The sequence below is a fragment of the Diachasmimorpha longicaudata genome, chromosome 9 (genome assembly GCF_034640455.1).
Source record: "Diachasmimorpha longicaudata isolate KC_UGA_2023 chromosome 9, iyDiaLong2, whole genome shotgun sequence".
Taxonomy (NCBI): domain Eukaryota; kingdom Metazoa; phylum Arthropoda; class Insecta; order Hymenoptera; family Braconidae; genus Diachasmimorpha; species Diachasmimorpha longicaudata.
In genome coordinates, this window is record NC_087233.1 from 6,245,975 (window position 1) to 6,266,442 (window position 20,468).

Consider the following 20,468-nt stretch of genomic DNA (forward strand, 5'->3'; position numbering starts at 1 on the left):
AATATGTACCTACAAAAAAAAAGAAAAAACAAGCTGCAAGTTCCACGCTACACGAGAAAAACATGTTTTCCTTTGTGAAGTGAGTTTGTTAGGTGAGTTATACTCTGGATGGGAGGAATAGGTTTTTATGGGGTCCTCGGGGGAGATGGAATGTGAATTGAGAAATTACGAGAAAAATTGAATAATGACATTGGCCCAGTAGACAAACCGACCTGTGGGTACTAGACATTGTTGTCTACATGAAGAGAAAAGTGTAAAGGTTGAAATATTCTGGCAAAAGACAACTGAGAAGAAAAAAATTCTGGCTAAATATTTAATTAGCTGGAAGGACTACTCATTTTGCTAAAACTCCACTCCTTCAATTTTTTTTTTATCTCCCCAGGGATTATTTTTATCAGATGATATCACTGGATTCAGACAGGTTTTAACCGAATTGTAGTCAACAAGAACAATCTCCCTTCGCCGTTAAATTACCCGTCAATCCCTACCATCAAACCCCAACAAGTCTTTCATTCACAACTCCTCAATTAGTCGGAATACCCAAAGTGATGATGATACATGACAGAGCCAGTGGAATTGATTGAAATGCCTCGTTATGTACACAAAAAGAGGTTATAGAGAATGAAATTGAGCGTAGCGTCAATATTGAAGCTATCGATCGGTCGATTGCACCGGACGTTGTGCATCAATGTGGATTATTCGAGTGTTGATAATTGACAGAAGGCGAGATAAAGCGATTGAGGGAATGGTATATCCAGTACCAAAATAAACATTTGGCAATGAGAATGGGAGGCCGAGTGGAAAAAATTTTCTCCCCCGATGATTTCTCAGAAATTTTCAGAAGAAATCGAGTAATTAAGTTCTTCAATAAGTTCCTCTTAACTCCAAGTCGAATATAAATTTAATAATTAATTCTAATCCAAGCAAATTATGTTTAAAACTTCAAACTTGACTCAAGTATTTTTTTTTCGTGTATTCATTTATGAAAACAAAATAAAAAATAAATTTTAAGAAAGAAGAAGTGATAATAGAGAAACGTTTCACTCGGTTTTATGCTAATTAACCGCGAGATGTGTCCGGATATGACGTCGCCCATTTCCCGGAGATACATCGGTAATCCATAAAGGAGCGGCCCATTCATGTTTATCTACTCGAGAAATTCTTATCTCTGGATTATCTTAATGAAACCGATATGTTTGCTCTAGTCCCTCGCATTTTTTAAAAATCATTACAATGTTATTGATTCGTAGAATTCAATGTTTTCAATGAATTGATAGGACTCACCATTTGTTGAACGTTCTTCGGCTTCCGGTTGATGTCTATCACCTTTTGATTGGCTAAAAAGGAGAAACAACGTGATGTGAATATTTAATATGTCCATTCGTCGGCCAGTGCATGCGCCTCAATATTTTATTATCATTCAAATAAATTATTGACGTGCAGTACCGTTAAGGGAGGAAAGGGGAGGCTATTTGCAGGTGAATGGGAGAAGGCAATTTTATTGCTTTGGTCATTACTTCATTCACATACTACAGATAAATATAAATACCGAGAAATGAAGCAGATCATTGATTGGTGAATTGTTCAGTCAATGAAGTGGATAAACCTTGAGCTGTTCCATAAATATTTATTCAATACCACCGGGGATTCAATGCAATAAATTTTTTAATGAGTTGAATCTTGGATTTCTCCTGCAGATGTTCAAGGAAAAAAAAAACTACAGAGTTGATATTTAATTAAAATTCTGGTACTGAAAAACTATTTGAGAATTATTTGTTTTTATGAAAATATTTAGTTCCATGGATTTAGTGTAGATTATTGTGGGGAAGGCCGGAGATAAGAAAGCCACGAAATTGAGATACAAACCAGACAGCAATTTTTCAAAACAAAAGGAAGCAGTTAAGGTATATCAAATTCATCATGTACTCACAACCCACTGGCGCGTGACCCAAGTCACCACTTCAGCTCGTGCCTCATGACTCTTCCCCACATTCATAATTTCTCTCTCTTTTTTTGTCACCATGCATTACCCGGTTAACTGTCCAGTGCCCATAATTGAACGTACATAACCGTTCGTATTATACTGTTACTCAATAACCGAGTGTTTATTATTACTGAGAAAATTATAAACTGAGTCTATAACTTCTTGGAATATTCAAGAAAATTCAAATGGTCTTGAACTGTCAGAATGAATGAAAAAGTCCCAAGAAAATGTCAACAAATAGTGCACTATCATTATAAATAATTATTTAGTCTTGATTTTTTCTTTTAATTGTTGCAAACATTGTTGCAGTTGAAGGGACCTCGATATCCTTGAAATATTCCAAAAATCAGCGAAAGGATTTGCTGCTAAAAACATTTTCCCATTTTTTTATCAAGACGATACCATCTAAAAATCCCCCGACAGGGAGAAAATTTCAAATGACTAATTGAATACTTACTGACAGCCTCGACAAGATCTGCCAGCAGGACACCGTCACAGAGGTCGGCCTGAAGGTCACTGACCCGCCTCTTGGAGCCACCACGTTCGAGATAGTGATTCGCCCAGTCGGTGTAGATCTGAAACGAGTAGTTGAAGAAAAAAAAAGGTCATTGAATTGAAATTTTCATTGATTAGGATCAATTTGACGGTTACGAAGAGTAAGACGGGACTGAGATTAATGATCACGTGATAAAGATCGTGGATCGTTAACCGAGTCGATCGTAACCCGACGAACTGGGCAATCGTTGGAAGGGGGGGGCTTTCCCCCTACACAATGATGAGTTAATGATTCTTTATTTTTTTTCCTTTGTCTCACCCACTGCACGTTTCCATCAACAATAATTGCGGAGTCCTCTCACCTGGCGATATAATTACGTCAGCGCGTGATGGACGAATGAAATTGTCCAAGGCTAACTGTATTGTCAGGGATATCATGGACTATTTCACCGCGATTTTCGCGGATAAATTATGAATATTATTGAAAAATTAATTTTTACATAATTAACAGCAAAAGCCGTAAGTTCTATGAATTTTCAATTTTTTTCCGGCACTTTCTGCGCTTTTCAGACAATAAAAAAATTAAAAACAATAAAAATCCGGCATTTTTTCTCTCACGAAAGCCGCCCCCAATAGCGCACCCCCTCCAACGATTCTCTTGATTCGTAAAAATAAAACAAATCGCTAGAACAACGCGGAATGAACACGTGCGACCTAATACCACCGGGAAAAAGATTCATAGTGATACACTGATGTGTTGTCGAGGGAAAAAAAAAATAGTTGAAAGAAAAAACAAGAGGTAAATGTAGCTGGGGTAGTGAAAAGGGTTAGTCACACTCTGCCAAGAGTCGAGTCACACTTATCTTGCACTTATTCCTGGCTGCACTTATCCTCCCTTCTTATTCGCTACACCCAAAGAGTTTGTTCTCTCTTCTCTCGAGCGTATGTTTTCAACCGGCGAGAGAGACACCGGTTACTATTTTTACCATTGGGTTGGGGAGAGTAAGGGAGAGTCAGATTTGGTACAATAAAAAAAAAAATTATTAGAATATACATCAGAACGAATGCGCACTCTGTTGTTCATAAATAACTCATTTAATAAGGTTAAAAAAATATTAATAATATTATGTACGAAATGTAATTGGATCCCTAAATCACAGTGTTTGGTTTTTGTGTTATTTTTGTGGCACGTGCCCTCTGGAACCCGCCACGTGGACACAAAAACACGAAATATATCACCGAAGATGGGGGGGAAGATGCAGCTTTGATGCACGCAAAGGGAAAATTTAATAAATAAATCATAATAACAACAATCATCTCCACTGTTAACAAATTTTATCTGAATTTTGATTAGAAATTTTTATCTTGTCGTATTTCCCCTGAAATTTCAGGACATTTTGAGCCTCAAAATTCAGAATTTAATTCAATTCAATTTCAGTGATGATTCTCCAGTTCTATTGCACGTCATTAAAGTCATTATTAATTTATTTAAATAAATTTTCTCTCCCCGTACCCCTTTGGACCCCCCAAATATACCTGAACAGTGCTCCTGGTGGAGTCTGCTTTGATGTCATCGTAGGAATTCCTGAGAGAACGTGGTGCCCTGATGCATGCCATCTCTCACAACCCCTAAAACTATTGCCAACCACCCCCCGATGAATTAAAATGCATCAAACACTGGCTCGAGTCAGCCCGAACTTTTCGACTTTCTGAAAAGTGGGAGATCGATTTGTCCCACTAACTCCTCAATTATCGCACCCAGAACATAAAGAACATTCGCATCTCACAATCACTGGCTCCACCACCCCCCGGCAAATGAAGAAATTACACTATTATCCAATTTAAATGATTTATCGCAACGTCAACAGAACAACGTGAGAGCCAAACAAACACTCGACGTGTATCACGAGATAACTATTGTGTTTATCCAATTGATAGGGTATTTTATCAACCAATGAGACACTGGATTATGCAGTAAATTTTTATGCCAACACATCTTAACAAGTTTATTAGGGATGACACGGGGGTTGTCGTCACTCAATTAACACAACTTTAGTCTTATAATGGTGTGTTCCACGAACATTTAAAACTGCGATTATTATTTCCTAATTTACTGTGACCTGACTTAAGGACATCAAAGTGCTTTAATTTTTCTCCAGAGCTGTCAACTGTTAAATAGCCTGTTCAATAAATAATTACTGTAAACGGAGATAAACAATTATTTTTTAATAAGGAATAACTTCTTGAGTTTCAACAAATTTTCTGATACCCAAAACTGATCAAAAGTGAATTAAATAATGACAAAAAAATAAATTAATTAATTTTAGGTAAAAATTAATCCTCCAGGGGGTGAAACAAGGGACGAAGGTTTGTTTTATCTCAAAAATTATCCTCTCAAGTCTCATTTTTTCAACAAAACTTGACCTAAAAATTGTTGATTGACATTTCGTCCCATATTTCATCCTCCAGAAGTCTAATTTTTATGAAAATTTCTTTCTGTTTAAATTGATCATCTACCAGAGTGTAAAGTATACTTGAATATCCTTAATTCAAAATATCTCTTCGATCACAAACACCCGACCAAGTATCACCGAACGGCTCAACGCACCGGACGTAACTGAATACTCCGGGATACGTCGAGAGACTCATGTGCGTTCGGGTTCGGGACAACACATCACTGGCCCTGTGTACAGATATACCCATCGTCGTAGGTAGATTTCTGGTCTGTTTCAATACGTATACTCCAGGTTCTCAGTTCTCTCCCTCCAACTTCTGTGGCTGCGTTTAGGCGACTGGGGGATATTTGCATCAGACGTGCCGTGCACGTGACGGAGGTACATCGTAGACTCCGAGCCGACCACTTTGTGGTGAGTATTTTGATTGACGTGTGAGAGAAATGGAATTTGTTGATTTTCTTATGAAAATTTCAGGGGAGAGACACGAGGTGCCCTGACGACTTTACAGAATTTAATTGTGAATTTTTTTTGAGAGATGACGAGAGAATTTTTGAACCGATGAACTCCTGGGGTGGGTGACAGGGGTGACAAGGGGGTGACTGAAGGGATGACAGGGTATGGTGTATTCTATGCGACAGAAATGCCCGATAATAATTACGGAAATCAGTTCGATTGATGTTTACGAAATTGATTTGGAATTTTTAACGCAATTGGCGATGGAACGTTCAGTAAAAATTCAATCATTTCCACGGTAAAATAATCCGAAATATTCATCACATCGAGACCCGCAAGACGATAATCTCTGAACACATTGACGTTTTACCCACAATTCGGTCGTCAAAGGTCACATGAGAGGGGAATTAGTTGAGGGTACGATGAGCATTCCCGACAGGCATTTCCATCGATTTACTATTCGCGAGGGCTCGCGTATTATACATACGAATACGGACGTCATTAGTTGTAATGCCAGTTGGCATGTCAAGTTAGTGTACATAATGTAAGCAAGTGGAGGTGAGAGTTGTGTCTCCAGCGAATATCGATCAGGGACAAATTTATGATTTAAAATTCTTCCCACGAAATTAAATTTTCGGGAAAAAATTAGACCTCTGGGGGATGAAACAAGGGACGAGGATTTGTTTTATCCCAAAAATTACCCTCCCAAGTCCAATTTTGTCAACAAAACATCACCTAAAAAATCATTCATCTCCCATCTCGTCCTCCACAGCCTAATTTTCATCCAAAATTTTTTTCCGTGTAATAGAAAAAAAATAAATAAAATTGAGTAGAAGTTTTTGTTCATTAATGCCCCCTAAAATCATTGAGTTCAACTAAAAATTTGCATACACCCGATAAACCCCGTCAAGTGTACTAAACCGAGTATTTCATCCAGTTCCATTGGATTTAACAATATGCTCACAGCCCAAGCAGTGGTCGCAATGAAATTGAGGCTATCCTCTCGGCATTATACCGTACCAAAAGGTTTACATTGGGATGAAAACTTTACATATATACCGCTGTCACGTAAAATGCACGCCGACGGCTAAAAGAGGGTCCCGAGAAGAGAGACGAACGTGAGAGGGCCTTTGTCGCCCGATTACCAAGGGTTTCAATATACCTCTCTCCCACACTCTCTCCCTCTCTTCCACAATTGGCCACTGTACCCCAGAACGAGGAATACGCAAAATTAGGTTCCACTCCCCGTTCTTCAGAAGCCCCCACTTTTCCTCTCTCAGCTTTCATTAGAAACTTTTTATGAACGTAATGGACGACTTCGTTCGTATGGAAAATCGAAGCTCATCAAAGGAGCCGAATTAATGATTAGGAAATGAGTTAAAAATTTATTTATCAAATACTTTTTTTTCGTTTGAGGGTTTTCTTTCGTACCAATCGATAAAAATTTCAATTATATTCTATAATTATGAGTTTTCCACCAATAAGACGTTTCATTGGGTAATTTATTTCTTCTAGTTCAATAAAAATGAGAAAAACGTCAACAAAAATGATCTTGAAATTCCAATTAATTAGATATAAATTTCTAAAATTACCTCACACGACCCTAAGACCTCACCCAACTCAAAAAACCCGCCTAGTCCAATTTCAAAATAGAATAAAATCCTAGTCCCTCATTATCCCGCAAGTCAACACATCCATGAATTATTTTTAAACCTTCCCACCAACCAGAGAGTCCCAGTATTACAGGAATATCCCGGAAGGAAGTGAGGGCGATGTCCTCTCTCTCTTCTAGTCTATCATCGCACCATTTTTTTTTTCTCTATTTCTCATGTGTCACCGCATCTCCCTATTCGTCAATCCGAGGAGGTTGAGAACCGCATGTAAGTGAGTTATCCCCACCCCCCCGAACCAGGAAACAACCCAAAGAGGATGCACCCTCACCTTCTACCCCAATCTTCAGAGGGAAAGAGACTGGGAGAATACGGACCACTCAAACCCCCTGAATATATCCTCTCCCATCGTATCCTTTGGCTTCCGTACGTGTACTGTACCTCCTGGTAAGGACCAAACTAGGTATATCTTCTACTCGTATACTTACACTTTCCCTCTCTACCTTTATTCGCATCACGCAAGGAATGGCACAGGGAGAGTTGTGAATCAGCGGAAAAGGCAGTGCGTGAGAGACCACTGGGTTACCATGGTTACATTACTGGGCGAATTTCCGAGTGCCTCGGGCAACTCATTGATATATATGTATATATGTATATTATTCTGGTTTATTTTTATACGTTTAACCCCATAAAACAGTTGCACTCGAATAGTCTTTGTTGCTTAGCCCTTAATTAATGAGAATCATCGCAAAGGGCGAGAAATTTTCAATAAAAATTACGGTATCATTTTACGAAAGTGGATCACGTGTCATTATTACCAAACTATTATCTGAGATTTAATTAAATGGAACATATCGTGATGTGTTCTTTTTTCTAGATTGGAGGAATTTTATTTTGACACTGGGTTAATTATTAATTAACGATAATGAACGGCCAGAAGCGAGATATTCCGTAAAAATTACGGAAATTTTACGCGCGAAAATTACGGAAGTTTCAGGAAGATATCGTGACAGTTCCGTAAAATTTATAACAACCGTCTTTCCGTATCGAAAAATAAAGATGATTTGTTTCTGAATTTCCGTAAAATTAACAAAATAATCTCTGCAAATGTTCTAATCCTTCATATATATCAACGAGCCCACCTCCAACCTTCACGCCCACCCTCTCCGCACCCCAGAAAAAACCTAAATTAATTCCCCCCCTCTTGCCTTCCCCACAACACCACAAATTAAACCCTAGAAAAAACCCATAAACATTGTTTTCAAATCTCTAAAAAAAAAATCAACAATGAACTACCCACTTGGTGTACCTTTCACCTAAACCCACGTATGGGCACATCTCGCGTCAATCCCTGTAGTTGCCAGCGCATCGAGGGCGTGGACCCACAGCTACAAAAGCGACACACGCTCACGCGCATTGTCTTCGCATTTTGAATTAAAAACGTGCATAAATCACTCGATGAGCAACAAACTGGTGAGTTGTAAAGTCTCGTTATATTTTCTACCCATTAAAACTGTCACAAATGCACTTCTTTAAATTCTCAATGAACGAAGACAAGTAGAATTCCGTCAGTAACTTAATACGAGAGAGCGAGAGAGGGAGAGAGACCCCGACACGTTTGCATTTCATTAGATTTTTAAATAAATATTACCCCTAAAGATATTGGCTCTTAAATCAATTAACACTCACATCAATGAGTTTCCCAATTTTTCAAATATCAATTTGATATTTTTTTATGACAAAATTTACGAATCGGGAGAGAAAGAATTTTTTAAAAAATTCAATTGCTTCTTTAGCGCTCGTTCATTAGCATCAAGAGACTTGAGAAATATTGGTTGGAATGCCAGTGAAATTGCTCTAATTCTTCCAGCTCACGTACTATATCTCGGTCTAATGTGAGCGGAGCCTATTGGTTAGTTTACAAAAGGGCGAGAGAAGGAACAAATTCGGTATCGCAGTGTTCTAACGAGCTCTGACATTTCGCATGGGGTTCGGGCCTTCTGCTCTTCACTTGACTCGTTCGATTCTCTTTTTCCTTACACACTCGATGCCCCCTGTCCTCCCTCGGGCAATCGAAAAAAAAAAGGGTCCGAGGGAGGGTGCAATCACGCGTGGATATCTTTCTACCAGCCGAGAGAATTCGGGAAAAGACTAATTTCAGCCGACAAAGTCAACAAGGAATTTTATTTGACGGGTGAGAGGAAAATTTTTTGGATTTCAAGGATAATTCTTGAGTTAGAAATATTCTTTTCATTTTTATGGACTAAAATTACCTCGAGGGAGTGAAAGGAGGGACGAACGTTAATTTTATCAGAAAAATTATCCTCCGAGTCTAATTTTTCCAACAAAATTTGATCTAAAAAGTGGTTGATTATCATTTAACCCCACTCTTCGCCCTCTAGAGGTCTAATTTTTATCCAAAATTTTTTCCCGTGCACTAACCTCACAATGAACCGTAAACACTCATGAAACAGTCAATATTATGTTTCCTCCACAAAAGAAAAATTGTTTACATTCGATGTTGGAGAGCGGATGCAGTCATATCTCCATAAAATAAACCCAAAGTTACTCACAGTTGTTGACAACTGTTATGTCTCACAAGTCCCAAAAAATGAGGCCTCAACAGGCCATCAAATTGAATAAAAAATACTACGACATTAGACTTTAAAACCCTTCTAACGCCCTCTGGGGCTGTCAATTCCAAAAAAATTACAAATGAAAAAACTTTTGTCATCCTTTCGCCACCGAAAAATAAAATACAAGACTAATAAATACCGACTTCCACCCCCTTCCTTCAACGTTAGTTACAGAATCGCAAGTCTCGCCCAAGCAATTTTCGCGGGGCTGCAAATTGGCAATTGGTGAGTAACCGATTTAGGTAACAGCACGCAGGGAGACTTTTCGCGTTGTTAGAGGGTCGTTTTCCGATGTCACGAGATGAGGGACTACCCCAAGTGCTAAACAAGAGGGGAACAGAGGAGGGTAAAAGTGAATTTAGATATCTAGGTGGTATCCTTACTGCATCAAATAGATTTCTAATGGAATCGTTCGTATTTCATTCTCGTGTTCAACGTATGACTCACGCTCTCAACGATTTTCTCTTCAATAAACTGCATCGTCGGTTACTGTTGGTTATCACGCCTCCCCATAGACACGCAGTTTTCCCGTTATTATTCCAGATGTGGGGGTGGAACTTGCAATGAGGGGTTGCTGAGTTAAATTAATACTTTTGGCTGTTGGACATTCGATATTGCCTTGTCCATTCGACCGGAAATTTCCGACCTAAATCACTCGTCACAATAAACTTTTCAATCACATTTAACCGTTCAATCTTCATTGATCTTCTTTCATCGAAAACAGAGGAAAATTGTTCTGCATCGGTGGTAATTATTTTCCCAAAATATTTTCCCCCGAACAATCAAACGCTTCACTTCTCCTTCTCCAGCATTCAGGACATTTACGTTGAAAGGCTTCCTCCCTTAAGCAGCCCTTCGATAAAATACACCTGCATTGAAGAGGATATCTCCATCGAGAATAAATGAAAAATTCCCGTTGCCGTGACTCCAATCATCCCTCAATATTTTCTATATTTCAAAGAAAACCCTGTCGAAAGATGCTGGTACCATCCCTCCAAGTAAACATCGTTGCTCGACGCGGAAAAGACTCGAGTTAAATCCTGAGGGCAGACTGAGGGTTGATCAAAGTATCTTGACACCCTCAGGCACATATTTGATGGACTCGCCCTTTCTGCACCTCCCAAGACTCCCCTTCATACCGCCGCATGCACCCCTAGAATCTTTGAGAATCCATTCACCATGAAAATGTTTGCTCTCTGGCAGAAACTGGATATGTATACGCCTGAGGTACCATTATCACTATCTGATAACGCAAATGTTATGTTTAACAATGATTTATTCGAGATATTCAGTAGCAGAAGAAAAAAAAAATTTTCGGGTCAATTCGTAAATTATCCTTCCGTAATTAAATATTAAATATTTAATTGGTGCGTTGTAGAAAAAAATGAGAGCTCAGTTTTATATTTTATCGCTTCCAAACTGAACTGAATTGAACCGAACGCAAACTGATCAACTAAAACCGGAGCAAAAACCGTCAAAAACTAATATACGAGGATAAAGTGGATGACTGAACATCTATCGAGTACTCATCGATGCTTTCATACGGGCTAGTGGCCACGATGGGCACCGGGAAAGAGATATCCCAAATTGCTTCCGGTTTTCCGATTAATTCCAACGCCGTGAGCTCCACACACGAATACATAAACCTCATAGCTCGATTTCACAGGCCCCAGAGCGACGCAGAGGATTCCCCAACTGTTGTTTGAATTTCAATGGAAAATGAACGAAAAAAATAAACGCGAGAAGGAGTGGGAGTCAAAGTGTGTGGCTGACAGGGCCATTACTCCAAAAAAAAATTCGATAAAGAGGACTAAAAAAGTATTTTCAAGATATCGAAATTGTAGGGAGAGAAATTTTTTAAAAAACAGTATTCAGTCAAAATTCCCGAGATTTGTCATGAAATTTCGGTATCAAATTTGACAATTTCCCCTCCCCCAGATATTTAAAGTCATAATATCCTCACACGGAAATTCCGGATAAAAATTAGACCTCTAGAGGGCGAAACGGAGGACGAAATGACAATTCGGAGGCTAATTTTTGGGGTAAAACTCCCCTTCGTTCCTCGCGTCCTCCCCCGGAGGTCAAATTTTTTCCTAAAATTTATTTCCCTTCAGATATTAATTTTTCCTTCGAAATTTTCATTATTTCCCACCTGTTGTATGCTCTTTCCCCGTTGATGCCACTGATAGAAGTGTTGAGCATTTATTGACCATCCGGGAGCAAAGCTGAAGCCCTCGGTGGGCACCTGAGTGGGTTGTCCTGCACACGAACCCCTCGACAACCACTCGAAATTCCTACTGGGCTCGGGTAATTCTGTGTACACACCTCTTCGCGTGCCAAACCAACCGCCAAATATGCACTTATCATCCAACTCAGCGATTGTCTCCCTCCTGGCCTGACCCAGCTCCTTCTCAAGATTGTACAGCGACTCGAACTCCAAGAAAGACATCACTGGCTCATCGCTGAGGGTCAGTGGACCTGGCTCATACACCAGACCCATTTCGTACTCCTCCCCGACAGCCGGAGATCCCTGTTGACGTCTCGGTGAACGTTTGGGGGATGATCCTGGACTTTGCCGGAGGATTTGTCTCTGAATGTCCTCAGAATGATGATAAAGTCTCGGTGACAATCTCCTGGGAGATCTTCCACTTGAAATTTCGGGGTTCTGAGGAGCCGTCTGAGCCGCTGGAGCTGAAGGTACCTCTGCACCAGGTCCTGATGGCTGTTGTTTCTTCGGGGAAAATCTTGATGAGGCTAATTTGGCGAGCCTCGATTTGGGTTTTGTACCTGTTGGATGGGAGGTAACATTTGGAAGTTTAACACCTGATGGACACGACATCGTTGACACATTGTCAATTATGGAAGATCTTCGATTTTAGGAGATCGATGGAATCAAATGTGAAGAAGAATTTGTCTGACTAACGTGGAATTTTCCACTCGAACCAGTGACTACAATAATTTATAATTTTTTCAAATTATTTATGAAAAAAACTGCTCAAAGAAACGTGCGCGATTCCAAAAATATCAACTTTTAGTGAATATATCAAGTCGTCATCCACCAACACAAGAACTTTATCATCACAACTTGTTTAATCACAATCTGTAATTACGTAAAAAGTATCACTTTCACAAATATTCATTATTACCGCAAATTACCAACTAAGAATAATATTAAAAACAGCATTTAAATTCACTGGATGAGTCAATGAACGCTCGTAGTTGTGTCTAGTCACGTAATTCCCAGTGAGTGAAAAGAGGAATGCAGTTTGCGTGTTGTTAAAATAGTGAATGGTATGAGGGGGTAAGTGGATGGACGTACGCGGAAACGCAACCCTCTTGGAAGGGTCCTCGACGGGACTGAGCATTCAAAAGCGCCCGATGCGCCGCGCTCCGTCAAACCGATGGGATTAGCTTCTCGGCGCGCGCACACACATGTATTATAACAATGTATAGGTCATTCTGATAAACACTGAACAGAACAGTGTGCGAACAACATTCTAATTCACGAGAGGATTACCAACGTGACTCGTGTGTTGTTACGTTCGATGGATTGTTGGTAGCGTTTATGGTAATTTTGAATTAATTTTGTCGTGTTGGGTAATGCGATGGATAATTAGATTTTTTTAGAAATTCAGGTGGGGAATTTACCAGGGAATGTTGCATAAATTGAGATTATTATCATGGATTGCAATGGGGTGGGGTAATTTTATGATTTTTCACCACTGAAGGTAATTTTTAAATATTTATATTACGAACATATCGATGTGATTCTGTAGAATTAAACAAATAAAAATTACAGATAAAAATTATTCAATTAATGTACCTCCAGTCTGTAATTTCCCTTCAAGGGAATAAAAACGAATAATAAAAATTTGGGTAATAAAAAAATTGAATAATAATGTTTGAATAATGAATAATGAATGTTCCCCCAAAAATGATTAACGAAGCATTAATTTTCCGATAATTATACAAAATAAAATGCAAATAAAAATCCACGAATACTCGAACATACCGAATAAATCATCCCCAATAAAAAAAATATCCCGAAGCGACGATTTCACGCGATTTAAACCCACCTTTCACCACCAATCAATAAAACGTAAAAATTATTTATCAACATTTCTCTCCATTTCCCGACTTCACGATTCTTTTTTTTTTCCTATTATCATTATGTATTTCCAGAGTGGATTCAGTCCCTCGCTATCCGCCATCAACCCCTCACACTGTGTACACGGGGTGAATATTATAAACGCATTTGTGCGTTCATCCACAATAGCAAGGCGACCGTCAGTGACATTCTTGGTGGCCCGAGTAAATATCTCTCCACGATAGTGGTAGTGAAACGTCAATGATCGTTATTACGACGTGGTGATGGACACTCAAGTCCCACCAGATCTCATTTCCAATGTAAAATTACCCTAGACGCATAACACCCACCCCCCTACACCCCTGCTCATCCCCCTGTGTTTGGTGTCAAAGTAAAGTAACTGAACGTTTTTTTTTTTTTATTTTTTTTTTCAGTGGCAATATGGTGCCATGTACCCTCAGCAGAGGGGGATGATGCATATTTATGATGCCTCACCATCCGGAAGATTTTGAATGCATGCTAAACAAGTGGAGGAAAATCCAGAGACAGACAGTTCAAATGTCAGAATCACAATTCTCTCAATTCACTTCCAACGTAATTAACGAATTTCTCAACCCGTAAAAGCCCATTTCCTTCCGCCACACGCTTTCTCCTCAGTCTCGGACGAATGTCCCTCAGTGAATTCAATAACGATACGACTCCCCGAGGAAATTCAGTGGATCTCACCACTTCGTTCAATCCGTTGTGATAATTCAAGAAATATATTTTCCCTAAATTATTTATTAAATATTTATTCAAATCCACTGGTGGATTTTTTAATGATAAAATTTCACCGGATTTTCGAAAAGTTTGGACGCAATTTTTTTAACGGAAAATTATCTGACAGATAATAAATTCTCGTAACTGGTGGATTGAATATAAAAATATAAATTCGATGGACAATTTCGTACGATACGAGAACAGAGGATCTGAAAATTTTGCGGTAGTCTGCAATGTCGAGTTGAGACGAGGGTATCGAGAGGGTGAGCTTTACGGAAAATGCTTTATTGCCATGTCACTGGCTACGGGATTATTGCGAATCATTTTTTCCACATGAAAGTGAGCCGCTTCTCCTTGGCTTCTGCGTGTACACGCACTTTGTCCTCTTTTTCGTGAAAGACGTGTACGGAAAGCCCCTTTCGTCTTGATCCCCGTCGAGGTACCGATAAGATATGCCCTCCGGTCGTAATATCCCTTTTTTTTCCGAGGGATGAGAGGGCACGAATAGATGCGTTGAAAGACGATTTTTAGCGATGAATTCGATGAGATATTTTTGCGAATGTCCTTCGTTTTTATTTATTTGAAGAATTAAAATTTTTCCACATAAAAAACAATCTCTACGGAATATCCTGACGGTAGTGGTATAAATTTTATTGACTGAAATGTCAATTTATCGCGTCGCAAAAATTTTATTCGAGAGAAATTTCAACTGACAAATTAATTAATTGGTCTCAATGAATTTTACGAATGAATTTTCCTAAAATTTTTTTTATCGTGAATTATTTTTTTGGAGAATTGCGAGGTCCAGTCGGTCCACAATAGCAACTCAAATTGGAAAAATCCCACTCAATTATTTGCTTCTAATGATGTTTGTCAACATTTTTGAACACAAATCGTCTTTTATTCGCGATAAGTTTCCAATTTCACGAAGAAAAAATCGTCAGATCAAAGCCGAATAAGCTGTTCCTTTGACAGAAGAAAAATAGGGAGAATAGAAAAGCAAAGAAAGGAGAAATATTTTTGAAAAGACATGAGGGTCACGTAAGGAGAGAAATCACCTGTTGTCGGCTTCATTTTGTGAATGTCACAGGGGTGAAGTGTATGGAGGGACTACAGTCTATTTAGTATTTCATCTCCCAGGGATTAAACAGGAAAAGTGTCAGCCTGTGGATGATGAGTGGAAATGCCAAGGGACTGAATTCTCTGTTCGTTTGATGTGTCATATGGGGTTTCATTTAATTACGGTTTGACCGTGAGTGAAAGGATTGGAATTGGAGGGAAAAATCAAGAGGCAGAAGATTGTATTTTTAACCATTGAAATGGCGGTCGGTTGTGATGGGTAAACGCAAAATTTTTGCCATGGATGGAATTTAATTATTGATGGGAACACTATGAACCGATTGAACCGATTGAATTTTATTGATTTTCTACGATAGCAATATTTTTTCGGACGACCAATTTCCCTCTTACTTTCAACATTTCTCCAATCTTTGACAAATGTCTCGGTACCTAACGGAGACATCAAAATTTTTGTAATAACTTTTTTGTAGATCAAATCAACAGCTACAATAAACATTCATACAATAATTTTTCTATCTCCCATATCTTCGGAGATATTCACCAAATATTCAACTCATCTCCTCCCACCAGTTCTCACAAAATAAATAAATAAAATTGAATGAGTTTACGATAGTGTCGCCCTCGGCCGGCAGAACCCGGAGAGCTTTTCCCAAAAACACTTGTGTAAAGCTCACCGGGTAAACGTTACAAAAAAATCAAAGTGGAAACAGGGGTGTACGAGACTAATGGAATTCTGTCACCAAGATCCACCCTCCACCCTCCACCCTCTATTTCACTTGTGAATGGGACACGACGTTGGTGCGCGTGCTCGTACGCCGTTGAGATTCACCCGGTTGAGGGGTTGCGTAGCTACGGTAAAAATAAGGACAAGGGGGAGGGGGGGAAGGAGACCTATGTAATTTCTCAGTACCACGTGGGCTCAACACACCGAATGTGTTACTTATGTGTGTTTGTATGTCCCAAAAGAAGGCACGCCACCCCCAGAATGTGACTCACAAGATTTATGGGACTCGTATCGACGCTAGACTCTTCAATCTTGCGGGGACCCCTTATCCCCAATCCACCCCCCACCCACCCCCTCCCCACTAACCACCAGAATCAGACTGAGACCTCGCATTCAGAATTCTGTACTATTTCCTTCCCCCTTTGTACATCACATTTCGATATTTCGATTATCAAATACGTGCGGTAGAATCGAACAAACCGCATCATTTCACGGACAAAAAAATTTTAGGTGGTTTTTAAAATATTTTTTAATATTAATTAACGAGACCAGAAGCTCATTATTCTAAGGTTAAATGACTAACCTCAGCTTGTCTCCTCTCGCACGAACAATTTTTAAGTTTCTCCAACTGCTGTTGAATGAGATAAATCGCCGAATACTGTTGGCTATCCGGTGAAAGGGGTGAATCAGGTGAATCAGGTGATGCAATTCCCGAACTCCTGCTGTCACTCTTCCTAACAGATCCACGTGAATCATTCTGGGGTGACAAAGGTGATAAAGGTGACCCAATGCCAGAGCTCTCTGAACTAGAATTAACCAATTGCCTCCTCGAAGTCGATGGATTGATCCTGGGCTTAGGAATATGACTCGTTTTTCCTCCCCCATTCTTACCCCTGGACTTCCAGACAACGTTCTTGGCAAGTTTCAGTCCAAACTCCCTCCTAACAGCGACCTTTGACATTCGTTTCACGCTTCTTAACTCGACGAGTCTCTCACCCCCCACTTCCCTGTCCAAATCATCCTCCAGTGATCCAGAATGATGGAGTTGTTGCTTTTTGAGATTCTTCGGTTCGTTGGTAGACGTCAGACGATGTAGATCGAAACCTCGGGGATGATCCTCGAGTTTAAATAACTCAATTGTTTCAAAGAACGTGGATTTTGTTGTTGAAGCGATCATAGACGCAGGTCGACGTTTTACGGTGCCTGTTTGGGCGCTTGGGGAGTCCCAGTCGACGTGGAAGGTCCTCCTCTTGGAAGCGATCATTATCCGACTCAATTCATTTTGTCTTTGATGTTGAAAATGTTTTATTTACTTTTACATCGAGTCATGTCCCTTCCTCTGGTTCTCATCATCTTTACAGTCTCTTCACCTGCACTTGGTCCATTTATTATCCCATGTAAAACCTATCTATACATTTGTTTAGCCCTTCACCTCCCCCTGTCCACCCCCTGAAACATTTCTGAGTATCTCTGGTACCTCCTGTCCCTCTACTCCTTCCCTGATCCTTTTTTTTCTGTTGTGCTGCCCAAATCCGCCACTTCTGTTATCCTCCTTCCCCTTATTATTATTATTTATTCACAGAAACGGATTATTATTCAATATCAGTGTCCCAACCAACATTCTGGTCACACGTGCTCATCTTCCAATACAAAATACCACGAACTTGGTAATATTACTGGAAGGAGAAGGGCCTTCAAGACATTGGGCCCCAACGTCTCACGTCAGCTGCACTGTACCTCATCACAAACGTTTTTTCAAGAAAAAGGGCACATCAGAACACTAATTCAACCCTCTAATTTTCCAAAAAAAAATTCACATCACATCACAGATCACTTCAGCACTCACCATCACCTCACACTCATCACCTATCACCAATCACCGATGAAATCTCCCATTGAAGATAAAAGGAAAAGGGCTTGATAAGCGTATTTTCAGGTTTTTGGGCTCAGACAATAGATGCACTTGCCAAGAGTGCCCCTAGCAAACTGAAATCACCCCTAGGCGATACACCCTCCCCCCCCCCACCCCCCGCAACGTTATCCGAGCATAAGAACGCGCCGAAATAACGTCTGTGTTGAATGTCGATGTATTGGTTGTACACCAGCCCCCATTGGTCTATTCAATGCATAGATTGGGACTAGGCGCCAGTGCTAGACACCACAAAATCTCCCCCCTCCATCCAGTCGACATTCCCTTATGATTCTGGGGGCTCTTCGACCCCTTCAAACGTATCATAGCCGTGGGGCTAAAAACTAATTACATTCGGTACGTTACCATTCACAAGGGGGTTGGGCTACATCTTTCTACACCATATTGCATCTAGCAACACTCAGCAATTCTTGGCAATCGCGGTTGCATGAACACTGGGGGGGACATGTTTTATCATACGAAATGAAATTTTGAATAAAAATGAAATGTCTGGAGGTCGATACGTGAGACGAAATGACAATCACATGAGACCATGAATGACAATGACAATTGTTAGGTGCAATTTTGGTGAAAAAATGAGACTTGGGAGGATAATTTTTGGGATAAAACTAAACTTCGTCCCTTATTTAACCCTCTGAATGTCTAATTTTGATGTTAAATTTTTTTTCGTCTGTTTATTTTTTTTTAAATCGTCAACTTTAAATATATTGAACTAACACACGAATTCAGTTGGCCTCCCCCAACTTAATGAGAATAAATTATTTTTGGGGGATCATCGATCTTCGAAGACGATTTTTTGGATAAATGTTTCCTCCAGGTAAAGGTTAATTGGATTGAAAAAAATTTTTTCAACCTGAATTCTGACCTAAATACCCCAGAATGACCGGATCTATCCATTACAATCTTGGAATCGATTCAATCGAAGACTACAAAAGCCCCGAATAATCGAGTTACACAGTTTTTTGGGAATAATAGAAATGTCGAGGGTGTATTATCACCATCTTCCATCTTCCGTTGGGTGGTTATTGTTGAATAGTGCAATGCATAGCTCATGAATACCATTTGGATAAAATCTCATCGGTTAGGAACCCCTCGGTACGTTCATTTCACTCCCTCTCACTCCCTCCACCACCGCGGGCCATGTTTTTGTATGGGGTATTTTCCACCGTTCGCTCACCCCCCCCCCCCCGTGCGTTCCATCAGTCTGGAGTATAAAGGGTGCGGGAATTGTATATGCTTTTCTTGAATCTCAGAGTAGAAAAATATTTTGACACCAATTTCACGGAAGATCGATATCTCCCGGTAAGTAAGTTCTTAGGGTTGAGAATGGGGTTAAAATTCAATTAATTAACGGGCCCTATCACTGTCCCAGTTGACTAAGATTTTTAATTTCCAACAGATAAATATTCTAGTGGTCAGTAAATCAGCAGAGAAGCGAGACAAGACCCATAAAGGGTTGTGATAGGGATTTTTATGTTTTCCTTTCCCTCCAGAATTACTGAGTGATCAGGAAAAATTTGGTAAATTAGAAAGACAAAGAAAGAATGAATAATCGTCAGGGGAATTCTTCACCCGAAGATTACAACTTATAATCCGTATATTCCACTAATGGGATCAGTTACACTCGATGGTGTACCATAGGAAGATTACACCGCGCCGGTGGATTTTCTACCCCTGTCGTAGGCGTCCCCACGTACGAGCTTAAGTCGGCATCAGGGTGCACGAGTCATTTACCTCCTCCATACAATGTTACCCCTAAAATGCAGGCAATTGCATGTGGCATATGTCCTGTCGATATAACGATTCAATTTTCCTGCGCAGTTCCCTATCAACCGCGACAATTTTTCCAAAATCCAAATTATTTGCGATTTATTATTCCCTTCAACCCTTCAACGGACTAAATCCGTTGGTAAATAAATCAGAGGATATTTTTGCAATAATATTGCAACCTGGGTGAATTTTTTCATCGACTAAATAACTCGAATATTCGAAAAAAGAAAATTGGAAAGTTTTTTGTTATTAGAAAAAAAAATATCCTGAGTCAATTTACCAGAAAATTTGATGTCTGAAAATGGCTGAAACTGTAGCAAAAGTCACTTGGATATCCTGAATATCCTTAACTGCCGCCTCCATTTCCCATAATCACGATCTTCGAATAGCCCTTAACATTCAAGAACAACTGCCGGAAAGCAGAACGCCCCATTACCGACGGCAATGGGATCTCTCGTTGGATAACAACCAGACACCAATGACA

General features: G+C 39.7%; 1 protein-coding gene across 4 annotated transcripts in view; it reads right to left on the bottom strand.

The window, feature by feature from the left end:
- The window catches only part of Sick (sickie), a 121,469-nt gene that overhangs the window by 84,569 nt on the left and 16,432 nt on the right, over nt 1-20,468 (bottom strand). For 2 of the 4 annotated variants that reach the window (XM_064127416.1, XM_064127415.1), the window contains exons 1-3: nt 11,787-12,488; nt 2,442-2,559; nt 1,285-1,337 (exon numbers count right to left, since the gene is read on the bottom strand). In XM_064127416.1, coding sequence (XP_063983486.1) covers nt 1,285-1,337; nt 2,442-2,559; nt 11,787-12,473 — 858 coding nt within the window. In that variant the 5' untranslated portion in view covers nt 12,474-12,488. Of the gene's footprint in view, nt 1-1,284; nt 1,338-2,441; nt 2,560-4,015; nt 4,678-4,996; nt 5,066-11,786; nt 12,489-20,468 lie in introns of those variants that run through there. The other 2 variants (XM_064127417.1, XM_064127418.1) reach the window with 2 other exon arrangements.